The 13,970-nt window shown below is 40.7% G+C and overlaps 1 protein-coding gene across 3 annotated transcripts in view; it reads right to left on the reverse strand.

Moving 5' to 3' along the window:
• The window catches only part of NSMCE2 (NSE2 SUMO ligase component of SMC5/6 complex), a 228,874-nt gene that overhangs the window by 89,184 nt on the left and 125,720 nt on the right, over window positions 1-13,970 (reverse strand). The window contains exon 5 of one of the 3 annotated variants that reach the window (XM_019643451.1): window positions 13,736-13,816. The exons of 1 other annotated variant lie outside the window; for it this stretch is intronic. In XM_019643451.1, coding sequence (XP_019498996.1) covers window positions 13,736-13,816 — 81 coding nt within the window. Of the gene's footprint in view, window positions 1-13,735; window positions 13,820-13,970 lie in introns of all 3 variants that reach the window. One more of the 3 variants, XM_019643450.1, reaches the window with a different exon arrangement.

Raw genomic sequence — 13,970 nt, forward strand, 5'->3', positions numbered from 1 at the left:
ATAGTAACAGCAGAGCAGAGAAGCCAAATCGAAACAGTAAAAAACAGATGCGCCCGTAAACAATGAAGGCTTTATGACATTGGATCTAGGCTGAATTGGAACACCGAGGTGTTTTCTGATAGAAAACAAGCAGTTCTGCAGTTCTGACCTTGTGAACTTGATCACCTTTCCATTGTCTCCCCAGATTAATGATGCCGGGGTTCAACTTGCGTGAACTTGCCTGGCACAGAATCCAGCACAATAGCAATTGTCAATAATTGTTAAACAACAAATTTGGATGATTCCAGAAAAAAAAATTGCAGGTAAGGACACGATGCTGGGATGACTATGGAGTTCTTTGGTTGACTCACAAAACAATGAGTTTGCTCTCTTCCTTCACTAAAAGGTAAATACTGGGGATTTTTTTAGCAAGCGCTATGGGAACACTTTCCTCTGTAAGCTTTGTGTAGCACATTGTGCTCCTTCGTACACGTGGAATAAGATCATTTATCTGTGGGATGATATAGCCATGTTTTGTCTAAAATATCTGTGCTATAGGGTAGACTGGCAATTAAAGAATGAAACCATGCTAGAACAGGACGGGGAGCACCTAGACCCAAAGCCTCATTTTAGAGATGAAACTCAAGCCCAGAGGGGGAGAGTGAATTATGTGTCTCTGGTTCAACATCCAATAAGGGAGGGAGCCAACAGGGCTAGAGTGTAGATCTGCTGGGAAAAACAATCAGGCCTGGTGAAGACGCATAAAAGTGCAGTTACATATATTCATATAACCAATGAATCAGAGTGACCTGTCCCAAGCTGTAATCATCCTTTTGTTACCGTGCTGTTTTGGTGGCCTACTGCTGCTCAGATGACTTCATCTTTAATTTTAGCCTCTTGGTTCTATTCTGAAAAACACATTTTCGCCTAAGGAACCAGACTCTCCCAGGTAAAGTCGCATTCAGGGCCCCGCTCCTTCCACACGCTCTGACTCACCAGAGAGACATCTCCTCCCATTATCCTTGATTTGAAACCCAAACCCAAGAGCAGTGGAAGTAAAATGCTTTTTGGCTCTGGCTTTGACACTGACTTTGGCCTCTAGAAAGTCACTGAACATTTCTGGAACATTTTTTTAAAATAAAATGTCTATCAAGCATCGTTTGTGGCAAATATATATCTGGCACTGAACTAGGCACTTTACATATGGTGTAATAACAATAACAGATTTTCTAAAATCTGTTACTTTGGGTACTAAGAGGTACTTTGGGAACTTGATGATCTCACCAGATCCTTTAACAACCTTCCCCAAGGATGGTACCATTATTCTTCGTATTTCACAAATAAGAAAACCAAGGCTTAGTTTCCATCTTATTTTTCCTACTTTATAGGAGAGGATCCTGAGGGTTAAAGAAGAATCTGCCCAGAACCTGCCTAACATAACTAGGTTACAGAGTGGCTAGGCAGTGGCAGAGCCAGGGTTTGAAGCCATATCTGAATAACTCTAAAGTCCACCGAGGTGGCCACTGTGAGACGCCTTCTAGACGCTCCTCAGGAATGAAACACCAGGGAGTACTGTGGCGGAAAGTCCTTGGCTCTCGGCCACCTCTGGGTCCCCCTTTGGGTATCACTTTAGCTAAAGAGAGTCACCTTGCCCAAGATCATGGCTCTCCCTGCAGTGACCAGCATCCAATGGTTGGTCAGCGAGGCCTCATTTCCCCAACTCAGGCCAGCTCTGAAGGGTCACCCGCCTTTGGAACTCCCTGCACAGCCGGCTGAAGCATCTGTATGGTGGAAGCCTGACTTCTGCCTCTGTGCGATCCTGACCCTCTCCCCCTTGCCTTTCCTTCCCAAGAAGGTGTGGATGCCAAGAACTCCCTAACAGGGCCGGCCGAGTGGCTCAGCTGGTTAAGAGCTCACTTGGGAGCACAAGATCTGAGCAGCAGGGCCCTGGTTTGGATCCCACATATGAGGGCCAGAGACACTGATCCCTCTACAGCTAAGATGATGAACAACAGATCGACCTGGAGCTGGGCTGCTGTGAGTCGCCGGCGACGGTGTAGGCTGCATCGGGGCTGCAGTGAGCTGCTGTGAGCTATGTGAGTGGCTGGCAGCCAGCATGAGCGGCCAGTAGCCGGGAGCCACTGTGAGTGGCCGACCAATGACCGGTGACCGATTGCTTCACCAGGGAAGAGCACAATGATCATACCAACATGGGCCAGTGAAGCGACGTCCTCCACAACTAGACTAAAGAACAAAAACAGCAATTTGTCTACCTGTCTGTTCCCCTTCCCCGATTCCCCAATGTTGTTCCCCTCCCCCCAATTCCCCAATAAAATCTTTAAAAAAAAAAAAGAACTCCCTAACAAACATCTGCACGCTGATCTCCACCTCAGTCGGCTTCCCAGACGACTCCACCTGCACTCCTTCACTTCCCCAGGCTGCTGCCTCCGTTGCTTCCGCCTATAAAAGGGACGTTGGATTAGATGAGCCCAATCTAGTTTCGGCATACCTGAAAAACCTTAGGCGTTAGAAGATCTGATTTCCATTTTTATCTCGGCCACTTGCTGGAAACATGACCTGAACCCCAGAGAGGCACGCTTTCTAGTCTGTAAACTGGAACAACACTTCTCTCCCCTGCCTGCACTTCGCATCACTGCTGTGCCTTCTGCCCAGAACGCCCCGCCCGCTCTCCCCGCACCTGGCTAACCCTTACTCACTCAGGGCTCAGCTCACTTGTCATCCCCTTGAGGAAGTCTTCCTTGACACTGAAGGAAATGGATTAGCTGCCACTCAGTGTTGCTGTGATACCCACTACATGTCATAACTCTACACAGCTTCAGAATTGCTTATGTCCCCCTCCTTGTTCTGGCCACAAAACTTATGGCTTAACACAACAGTCATTTATTTTGCTCACAAAGCTGCCCTTTGGGCAGGGCTCCATGAGAACGGCTTGTCTCTGCCCCACACTGAGCAGATTCAGCCGGGGCCATTCTCCGGGAGACTAACTCATGGAGCTATGGGGCGGGTGTGGGCTGATGGTGCCTGGGTCTTTCCACGGGGCCATTTAGGCTTCTTCACAGCATGGTAGCTGGCTTCTAAGAGTGAGTGTCCCAAGAGACAGGACGTGGAAACTGCTCGTTTCTTAAGGCCTGGGCCCAGGAACCGGTACAGTTTCCAAAGAGAAGGTGAATCGACGTCTGCCATAGTCTATTGTCAGCCCGGCAGACAGCCCAGAATCAAGAGCAGAGGCATAGCCCTGCCTTTTGACGGGAGAGTGCCAACAAATTGGGGAAGGGGGCGTGTTTTAAAACCCCCACAAGTCTCTGCTGGACTAGGAGCTCTTTTAGGACCTACAAACATAGCCGATGTCTGCTGAATACATGGACCCCCTCCTGCACCAAACTGCGCCCACAGAACTTCACAGTGTCAATCAGTCACTTGCGTCAAATCATGGAGGTTCACTGCAGACAGCTCAGCCATATCACCTGGAAAGAGCATAAGGCTCAAAGGAAATTAGGCTTAATGCCTTCCAGCATTTTAGAAATGGAAGGGATTTATGAGGTAATCAAATTCTAGTCCTTCTCTTTACAAAACACAAAAGAAAAAGCCCTGAGGTGCACAGATAAGAGAACACAGCAAAGACGCTATGTGGGTCAGTTATGTAAAAAATAGCAATGATTCAGAATTTGCTATATATGGGAAGTACGCACTACTTACTCACTCAGCTTCCTTCAGCAAGCCAGAGCTAATTCAGCCTCAGCATCCGAATGATGGGTATTGTGAATTTTCTTTCTTTTAAATAGGAGGGACACTATTTGTGTTTGCAAATTGGGTCCCATTTACAGCTATCATTGTTAATTCGATTATTTGGTAATGCACTACATGTCTTGGTATAAAATGTTTTGTGGCACGCTGGTGACTCAAATACTATGCACTGACACGCATCTAGCCGTTAAATAGAATATGAAAGAATGCATGAGACCTTAGTTATTAGACAGCTTTAAACATGACTGACTGAAACACAAATGTGAACACAGAGGCATTCGAGTTTGAATTACTAAAGATAATTATTAAAGTCAAAGGAAATGAAACAATGTGACATCAATAAGGATCCAATTGCAAGTCAAACTCTAAAATGTGAATTTTGACGAAATAAAAAACCTAATTCGTTTGCTATTTTGCAGAGAGATACTTATAGCTTTAGAAACACATACTTAAACCAAAAAATATTTAATCTCTTCTAGATTTTCTGAGAAGTTTCCAAAACGTTAGGTAATCTTATAGTAGAAGTTATGACTATGACTATAAAAAAAAATCAGTGGTAATTGACAATTAACTGAACATGAGGTGACCTTTTACCAAGTAGGTAAAATCACTTTTCCCCAGAGGGATAAAATTTTTCTCAGAATTTACCTTTTAAACCAGACTGCTTATATGATTTCATCTTAAGCTTTTTGGAAGCAAGGCACAATACTAATTTAGTAATTCCATAATAAAGATAAGTCACATGGGATGCTGGTTTTATAAGACAAAGTAAGAGGTATATTTATAACACTATCTGCATTCCCTACCCAATGTTTATGCTGCCACTACTTACCCAACACAGCATCTGAGAAATGACAAAACCCCCTGGAACTGATCAGAGATAAAGTGGAAAGTAAAAAAAACCAAAAACCTCATGTGATCCATCTGAGACGTAGTGCAGGAATTCCCCAAACACCCATCACAGAAATCGCATCTTCCTTAGGGGCTAATTGTTATCAATCAGTACTGTGTTATGTATCTACTATAAGCAAGGCTTTGTGCTGGGCACACACAAAAAATTCAGAATCTGTGTACAACTGCTAATTCAAATTCTTAAGCAGATGACACAGTTTAACTTTCTTCAAGACAAGGGAACACCGCGCTCACCAAGCGTAAATAAGCTCCTTACGTATTTCCAGATTTTAGACATCACCTAGCTTTACTTTCAGAGACATGGCAGTACCCTGCGCTGGGACGGGGAGGACGGTTATTTCTTTGCAATCTGAAAGTAATATAGAAAGCAATCACAGCTGAGAGGCTACCGTTTGCCAGGCACGATGGTAAGTACTTTGTACGTACCATTTCATTTAATCCTCACAACAATCTTAAGATAAAGGTACTGTTTGTTCACCCTTGTTTTACACGGAAGAAAAGCGAGGCTTAAGGGGGTAAAGACATTCACCCATGGGGCACAGCTGGGGGGTGGGGACACTTTAAATGGCCCGGCTCTGCTCATTGCTTGAGCTTGGAGCTTCCGAGATGCCCACTCAACACGTGACTATGCATACAATCTAATCTATGCACTGCTTATATAGACGATGAACGTTAAATGTGTGCTTTCACTATAAAAGAATTTAGAAATGGATAAATACAAGTAGATTTTTAAACCATTAACTCCCAGATGAAAATATTCCTTCAGTTATAAAATGTCCCATTATTTTACATACTACTAAGCAAAAAAAAGGTGTTACCAATTATAGGACCTCATTGATAGGAAGGCACATGCCAATTTTAGAGATAGAAAAATATGAGGCAGTGTCCGCCCTAAAAGGGATGAAATACAGCACAGGTTTATTTTCCGTGCCTGCTCCTCTCTCTTCTAGTCACCATTCTGTTTCCAGGTCTTATACGTGTGCGTCTCTTTACGTGCTTCCTCAAGGCTGGTTGTTCCCAGAATTAGTTCTGTCCTCTTTTTGCTGACGACATTCCCCCTCCTCCATCAATCTCATCTGTTTCCAAGGATACGACCATCTCCCGATGGCCCCCTCAGGATGTTTTTAGCTGACTCTTTTTCCAGACTCCGGACCTTACTTCCAATTATTTACCTCCCAATTAGTATTGCATAAATCTCTTCAACTCAATGTTTCAAAGCCAGACTCATGGTCCCAATCCTAAGAAGCAGAGGACGCCTGCTTCCCTGTCTAGGGTCTGTGGCTCGTGTCTTGTGTGGTGTATAAACTATAGGGAAAAAAGTCTTTAGACCATATAAGTCCACGCTCAAATCTCGGCTCTGACACTTGGCCCCTGTCAGTCTTTGGGCAACTGATTTAACCTTGCTTAAAAAGCCTCAGCTTCTTTATCGAAAAAGTGGGATTAATAGCAATAACTTTCAGTGGGTGATAAGATTAAATCAGCTAATTTATGAAAATAACTTATCACACTGTATAATTCATAACAGGCCCTCAAAAAATGGTCGCTAGTACTGCTATTATTAGTTACTGAGATCCTCTTTGGCCCAGGAGCTTAAGTTGGAAGTATGGAAATATTACTATCTCCTAGGTCTTACTCAAACTCCATATCTACTCAGGCACCAAATGCTACTGTTTCTACTTGAAGAAATATCATTCCTCCCACTGTGTGAAAATCTTTTATTTATTTTTTTTGGCCTTGACTAAATGGTTTTAATGACATGGCTTGTATAACTGAGCAAATAATCATTACTCAATAAAAAGCAGAAGTTTGGACATTGTGTGAAAACCTTAACTTTCCTCTTTTTTTGTATGAGTATTTAAACATATTCAAGTCTCTCCCATTAAAAAAAAAAAATCACCGTGTCTTCCGATTGAGGCCCATGATGTAATATTTCATTGTTTCAAGCACCTCAGAAAAATTTGTTTGCCTTTTGAAAAGATCTACATATTTCTTAAGTTCCTTCTGGGCATTTTACATAGTATGTCATTACTGAGCATGGAATTGTGTGCTTGTTTATTTTGTCCCTTCCCCCATTATACTTTGTAATGGGTATGGCTGGTACATAAGGTAGCTACTAATGCTTGTCTAGTTAGTCCTATAGCTGACTATCTTACTCCCCTATGAATTAAGCGTTTTTATTAGGGAAATGATACATTTTCACTATAAAAACCTGGAACACACATGTAAATAAAAATTTAAACCACTAATAGTCCCACCATCAAAGATAACCCACTTTGAATAGCTGTGTATATACCAATAAGCATACATATAAAATAGTGTTCTTCAATGTTTTTTAAAAAGTCCACATCCCCTTTAAATAAAACAAATATCAAGCCTGCCTCTTAGGTTTGAAATAAAAAACAAATACCCCAAATTTAAAACAATAAAATAAAGGCAGATTTAGGGAAAAGAAATTTTGCTTAAAAAGCTTTGATCACCACGAGGCCTGAGTATTCCTGCTGACGGACTGTTGAGCCTCCTAACCTGGTGAGGAGGAACAGGGAGCCCAGCGTGGCCCATGCTGACCCAACTGCTGTGCCTTCCTAGTCACAAATGGAGGAAAGCCAGCCTTGCAAGTGTATGTTGATGACATGGGTGACATTCAAAGTCCACTCATTTGTTTTGGAGTAAACAGAGAAATATTTTACTCAAAACTCCTCAAAGTGGTTTTTCTGGAAGTTATTTTGGCAACTGAATGACACTTGAATCCCTTCTGGCAAAGACTGGATGGAGGTGAGAAAAGGATCCCTCACAAACTCCAAGTGGATTTTCCAGCTGTGAATTGATAAGCTGCCATTCAAATTTCTTCTCCAGATTAAGTTAAAATTCTCCTCTCCCTGAATTCATCTTCAGGAACCTGTTTTTTTGAGAACTTTAGTTAAATGGGGAAATAAGGAGGCATGTTTGATACAGCTTAATGGCTAGGAGAGCGGACCTGGCACCGGAGTGGGTTTGAATCCTGGCTCTGCCAATTATTAGCTGGGTGCCCCGGGTGCCCCACTGAGAGCTTTCTGGGCCTCTGTATCCTTACCTGTAAAATACGTAAAGTGATCATGAGTCTTATCAGTATGTCTGGACTTTGGCTGAAAAAACTTAATGTGTCAACTACCGATGTTGGGTTTTACCCCTTACTCCGAAAGAAGTTTCAATCCTTTGTAGATAAAACTTTCCAATACATCTTCCAAATATGTTATGCTTTGCTGGTTGTTTGCAAGTTTGAAGCAGCTGCTTTTGTTCTTATTGTCTCAGAAATGGGGCAACATCATCCTTTAGCTCATAAATCTTTCCAAGCACTTTTCCTTCTAATATGATTGAAAAGGTTTAACGGAACAGGAGGTCATATAAATATTCACTGATTCCTTCTTCTCATATCTGCTTTCAATTTTTAACATTAAAATCTTCAATTCATCTGGAATGTAGTTTCATATAAATACATATTTTGGATTTAAAAGTCTCATTAAAACTTTAGCCTATGATTCCAAATTGAATAAGCCAACTTTTCCCCACTGACTTGAAAATCTGCCATATGCCAAAATCTTATATGTGCTTATTACGTAGCTGTCTATTTCTTGCTGTACTCCCATTGGAACTTAAGTTTCACAAAGAAAGGGACTTTGGGGTGGCCAGTTAGCTCAGCTGGTTAGAGCGCAGTGCTCACAACACCAAGGTTGCTGGTTCGATTCCCACATGGACTACTGAGCTGCGCCCTCCACAACTGGATTGAAACAGCTACTTGACTTGGAGTTGATGGGTCCTAGAAAAACACGCTGTCCCCAATTAAAAAAGAAAGAGAAAGGAAGGAAGGAAGGAAGGAAGGAAGGAAAGAAAAGAAAAGAAAAGAAAAGAAAAGAAAAGAAAAGAAAAGAAAAGAAAAGAAAAGAAAAGAAAAGAAAGGGATTTGGTGGCTTTGGTTCAATGCAGGATCACCAGAGTGATGGGTGACTCACGGAAATAAATGTGTGAAAAGGGCTTTCCTCTTAATCTCTCAATGTGATTACCATACTATTGGCTTTCTAATGATAACCAAATGCTACATTATTAAAACAAATCTAAACTGATCATATTTATGATTCTTTCAATATGTTGCCAGATTTCCTTTGCTAATAATTGATTTAAGATTTTGTGCATGTAATTTTAAGTGAAGTGTTCTTAATGTTTAAGAAAAAGAAAAAATATGGAGAACTTGGTCATAGTCATCCTAGCTTCATAAAATAAACTGGGAGATTTTCCGTATATTTTCATGCTTTGAAATAGATTAGACAGCACAAGAAATTTCTGTTCCTTTAAGATTTGACAGAATTTGACAATAAATATGTTTAGAATTTGCACTTTTTGGGAGGTAGAAATTTTTCTTTTAATCCTATTTTTGTCAATGTCATTCACAGTTTTAGGCATTTTGAGTCACTATTAGGTTTTTGGTTTTTTTTTTAGCTGAGCCATCCTGCTACCTGTTGGCAGCTCAGCGGCTGCTCAACTCGGGCTGGACTCGAACCGCTGTTGTTCAGAACTCAAACTCTTGAGCGAGCTCTTAACCAACTGAGCCACTCGGCCGGCCCTACTATTAGTTATTTTTTAAAATTCATTTTTGGTCATTCATTTTATAGGTTGAATATATTGTCATAGAGTTAAAAATCACTCTCTTCAAATATATTTTTTAAAAAACTCCCTCTGTATTCTATGCTTATATATTTTCTTTTTTTAAAGGTATGCCCCTAGATCATATTATGGTTGTTGTTTTTTTTAATCAATTTGAATCCTTGTCTTTTAAATGAGTAAGGTAGCCACTGGGTGGTAATAAATACGTCCAGTTTTAATTCTGAACTATTCAGCACTGTTTTTAGGCATCCAAAATGTTTTCTCCATCCTCCCCTTAGCCATATTGATTAAGTAGTTCTCCCATGCCCACTCTTAGCCAACTGATTAGGAAGTTATTCATCCTATTTTTACACTAGCACTGCTTAACTTTAAACTTTCTTTCTCCTGTATTTTCTTTATTGCTGTCAATAATAAAAGAGCCTGTTTTGAGTCTCCCTTGCACTCTGCCATCTTCCTTCTGCCTGTCAAATTGTTGAAACACTTCACAACTGCAAATCCCTGCTACTATTAGCCTGTTCTATTATTCTTTGTTGAAGAATCATTTATCATTAGCATTATGACTTACTACTATATTAACAACGGGTGTTCACAATTATTGGGTTGTCGAAAAAGTCATGACGCATTTTTGCAATGAAAAACATAGGGAAACTATGTCATGGCTTTTCCAACGACTCAATAATTCCATACCACTTAAAAAAATACTCTTATAACTTCTTCCCTTCATCGGGTTCTTTATTTTGACTAATTGTTTGGCTCTAGCATGTCATGGCATAGTTTTTTTTTCAGGACGGGTAAAAGGGTAGGATATATTGCGAGTCATTCAATGTCACGATGATCTTTTTGTTGCCCTTTCAAGAAAAGATGCCTCAGCTAATTGAATTTTGAATAACAACCTTTTCCCCTCTAATGTTAGGTGATGCACCATTGCTCTTCACATACAGTGTGCTATGAGGTGACTGGATACAAATTTATTCTCCTTTTGTGGATAACATCTCCTTCGCTGTATCCTACCCCATCCCCACATATGCGTGCTTAGAGTTTATGCATTTTTGAAATATAAGTTTTGTTAGAATATGTTTAAGAGTGAATTTTTCAAAATTATTATTCTCTTCATTTAATAACAGCTTTATTGAGAGATAATTCACATAGCATAAAATGTCTTCATTATATTTTGTTGGCCACCCCTGAGCCCTTTGATGTGAATATTCAGGTCTCCTTTCAGTGAAGGTAGTGGTGAACGTGTGAAGTTTCATACGTAAGCTCAGGTTATCATCTTGAACCAGAAGCCTATGCAGTACATCCTGAAGTTGACTGTTGCTGCCATACATACTGCTAAGCCTCCCATCTGTTCCACTGGCTGCATCTTGGAACATGCTTGCTGTCCTTTACAGACGCCTGGCTTTCTCATCAGGTTCCTCTCAATTCTCCATGGTCTTGCCATGTCTAATCCTCAGCCCTCCTCTTCTCTCCTTCCATATACTCTTCCCGGGTAATCTCATCTACTTCCTGGCTCCAACTGTCATCTATATCAGTGGTTCTGAAGCCCCTCCCCAAATGTTGTTTATACAGAAACACTCTCACATCAATAACATCTCTCATTTGACATCAAGGACATTCTGAAATCTCAGGAGGGGTATTGATACCTTAAAGAAGCACTTCTTCTGCCCAGGGACCTTTGGTCTGAGACACATGCCTATTTTGTCTCTGGTGGATGGCACCACCATCCACTGATCCAGAAGCTGGGAGTCATCATCACTAGACTTGAGGACAAAGATGGCATCTCTCTAGATCACCACCACATCTAACAGAGTGTATAACACAGCAGCATAATAAGTATTTTTTGAAGGAATGAATTCAGTCAGTCACTAAATTCTGTGCATTCCAACACATACTCTCATCCTTTCAACTCATTCTCTTTTTATCCACACCGTCAGTACTTTAGTTTAAAATCACTATTATTCACTCGTATCATCTAACAGGCTTACTACCAAAGTCTCCCAGCCTCCAGTCCTGCTTTCCCCAATCCATTCTCCATGCTACAGTCAGGGTTCTCTCTTTCAGTTACACATCAGTTCTTATCAACCCTCAACGTAAGGCCTGAATTTCTCAACATAACACACAAGTTTATAACTCTCTTGACTTTGGACATAGCATTCCTTCTACCTGTAAGGGTGATTCAGGCATTCTAAGGAGAATTTCTTGATGCCCCAGAGATGAATTAAACACTCATCTTACGTGCTCTGCAAAGTATCCTGTACTTCCCCTACTATTGTATCTATTCTGTATTGTAATTGTCTGTTTACTTGTCTGACTCTTCAACTGTGTTGTAAATTTTGATGGGTGGGGCCACTGTCCTTCCTACCCAGTGCCCTGCACAGTTCCTGGCACAGAGTAGGCATTCAGTGAATATCGGGTAAATGAATATATTTTCAAATTTCACCAGTGACCACAAAAGTAGACAACTTTAGAATTCCATCATGGGACAGGGATTCTGAAGCCAGTCCAGCTCCATAAAGAGGAACTAAGAGTGCATGAACACCATGAAATGGTACCCAACATTTTATGTGTATCTACATTTTTGAGGGTAATTTTCAGACTGTCTTAGAATTTATAATCCTAAAGGTTTAAGAAATATTACTGTTGGAGTTTATTTGGTTAGAAAGGAGTATTCTAAATTGTATTACAAACTAACAAAATCAAATTGTAGATATACACACACAACACACAGACACACATGAGGATTGACTTAATAATAACAAGCTTATGGTAAGCCTTCTTCTACTGAAAAGGGACAAGACTCAGAGGAATTAGAGGGCTGCAGGAAGGCTGAAGGAAAACAGCGGATGCCAGAAAAAGAATTTAGGAAGGCAGAACAGAAAGAAAAGGAACTTCAGTCTACTCTACCATTTTATACAGGGTTCCACCAGTCTAGTTGTCTTTTCAGTTCTGGCCCGTGAATCCCTGTCTAGACTCTGACTTCCAACAGAGGGGAAGAGAAGAAAAAAGAAGGCAGGTGCAGGGAAAGGAGCAGGTCAAACGCTCGTTACTTTTCAGGTGAGCATTTTCTTTAGCTCACTCTACTCTGTCTTTATTTGGAGTTTGTTTTTATATGGACTTCCTAAACTGCAGGAACCTGACAATATACCATGCACTTTGGTAAAATGAAGAAAATGTGTGTAAGAAAAATATAAGTAGTTTTGAAAGTTGTAAGTTGTTTTTTTTTTAAAAAATAAGTGTTGACCATGTTTATCCTCTCCCCATTAACTAACCATTTAATGAAGGAAGAGAATATTGTTTCCTTTTTTGGTAATTCCTCATATCAGCATATAACATACTATACTGCCTGGTTTGCTCCAGGAACTGCTAACTTTTGCATCATAAGAGGCTGTTACTAACCATTAAGGAAGGACAAGTACTTCAGAAGTCGTGATAGGCCTTGATTTGGGGTGTTTCGATGCTACCTGGTCTAACTTCCATCATTGCAGAGCCCAGTGTAGCTACTGATCTCACTTCTAAGATGTAGAACATCTGGCTGTGAAACAAACCCCGCTCACACAGGGATGAGAAATGGTCCCTGATCTCCTAAGCATCGTCTTTCACCCAAAGAAAATGAAAACCAGAGAGGATGGTGAATTTGGTCGAAACGCCTAAAGAAGTCACTCGACTATTTAAATAATCAAGAGTGGTCCACAGCTACCTACTATATATAGCAATTCAGACCCATGTCATTGAACATCAATACACAGAGCTGCTCGGTAGCCATGTACTGTGATAGGAGCCTCAAGAATATATTATACACACTTATAATCCAACAGGGTCTTATTTTGCTGCAGAACTCCAATTGTATAAATGAACAAAATTGTCAAAACAATAGTTTTTAGGAACCAAGTTTCTACAAAAAATAAATGTCTTTTCAAGATTCTGTATTTACCTATCCTATCTGAAATTTTTGAGGTCCTCATCTGCGAATGAAAGATATATTATTTTAAATCATAATGACAACTGACACTGGCTCTGGGTAAATTTCTGATAAATTTAAAGCGAAATTCAATGATTAGTTATTCTGGCTGGAAGTCAGAGTGAAAGGGGCAGAACAGGAGAGAAGGGAGAAAAAACTGCTAATTCACAAAGCCCCACCCCAGTCTACTTATTGATGCAACTGTTAATTTTTTTAAAAAAATTCCAGGATTCACTTAAGAGGTGTGCTGGGTTTTGCCCCGTTATCTACTGTGATATTTTTTTTTTACTAGAAATTGACATTACTGACTTAGTGAAATCTGGTTTAAGTCCTGTTATATCCATAGATAAGCTGAACATGTCACTGAGAAACCTGTGCTCTCTTCTTTCCATAGCAGTGTGCAGGGTCTGAAACCCTTTCAAATGCGACTCGGACTGTTCTGAGGAAAGAGAGAAAGATGAAAAAGGAAGAAAAAAATTCTATAACCTCGTTCATTGCCTGCTCTACTCGCATCCTTATCCTTAATCGGGTCGAGCTCACTGTGTCTTCCATCTTCTTTAGGGTTCCCTGCTGCAAGAGAGACCCACGTTAGGAAGTGAGTGAGCATGACGCCAGGACTGATGCTGAAATGAGATGAGAGGCAGAACGGAAGCCAGAAGAGGCAGCGAAGGCAGAGCTGGAAATGAATTTTTGGAGGTCCCTGTCATGGGGTCTCTACCTT

This window comes from Hipposideros armiger, unplaced genomic scaffold, assembly GCF_001890085.2.
Source record: "Hipposideros armiger isolate ML-2016 unplaced genomic scaffold, ASM189008v1 scaffold_78, whole genome shotgun sequence".
Lineage (NCBI taxonomy): Eukaryota > Metazoa > Chordata > Mammalia > Chiroptera > Hipposideridae > Hipposideros > Hipposideros armiger.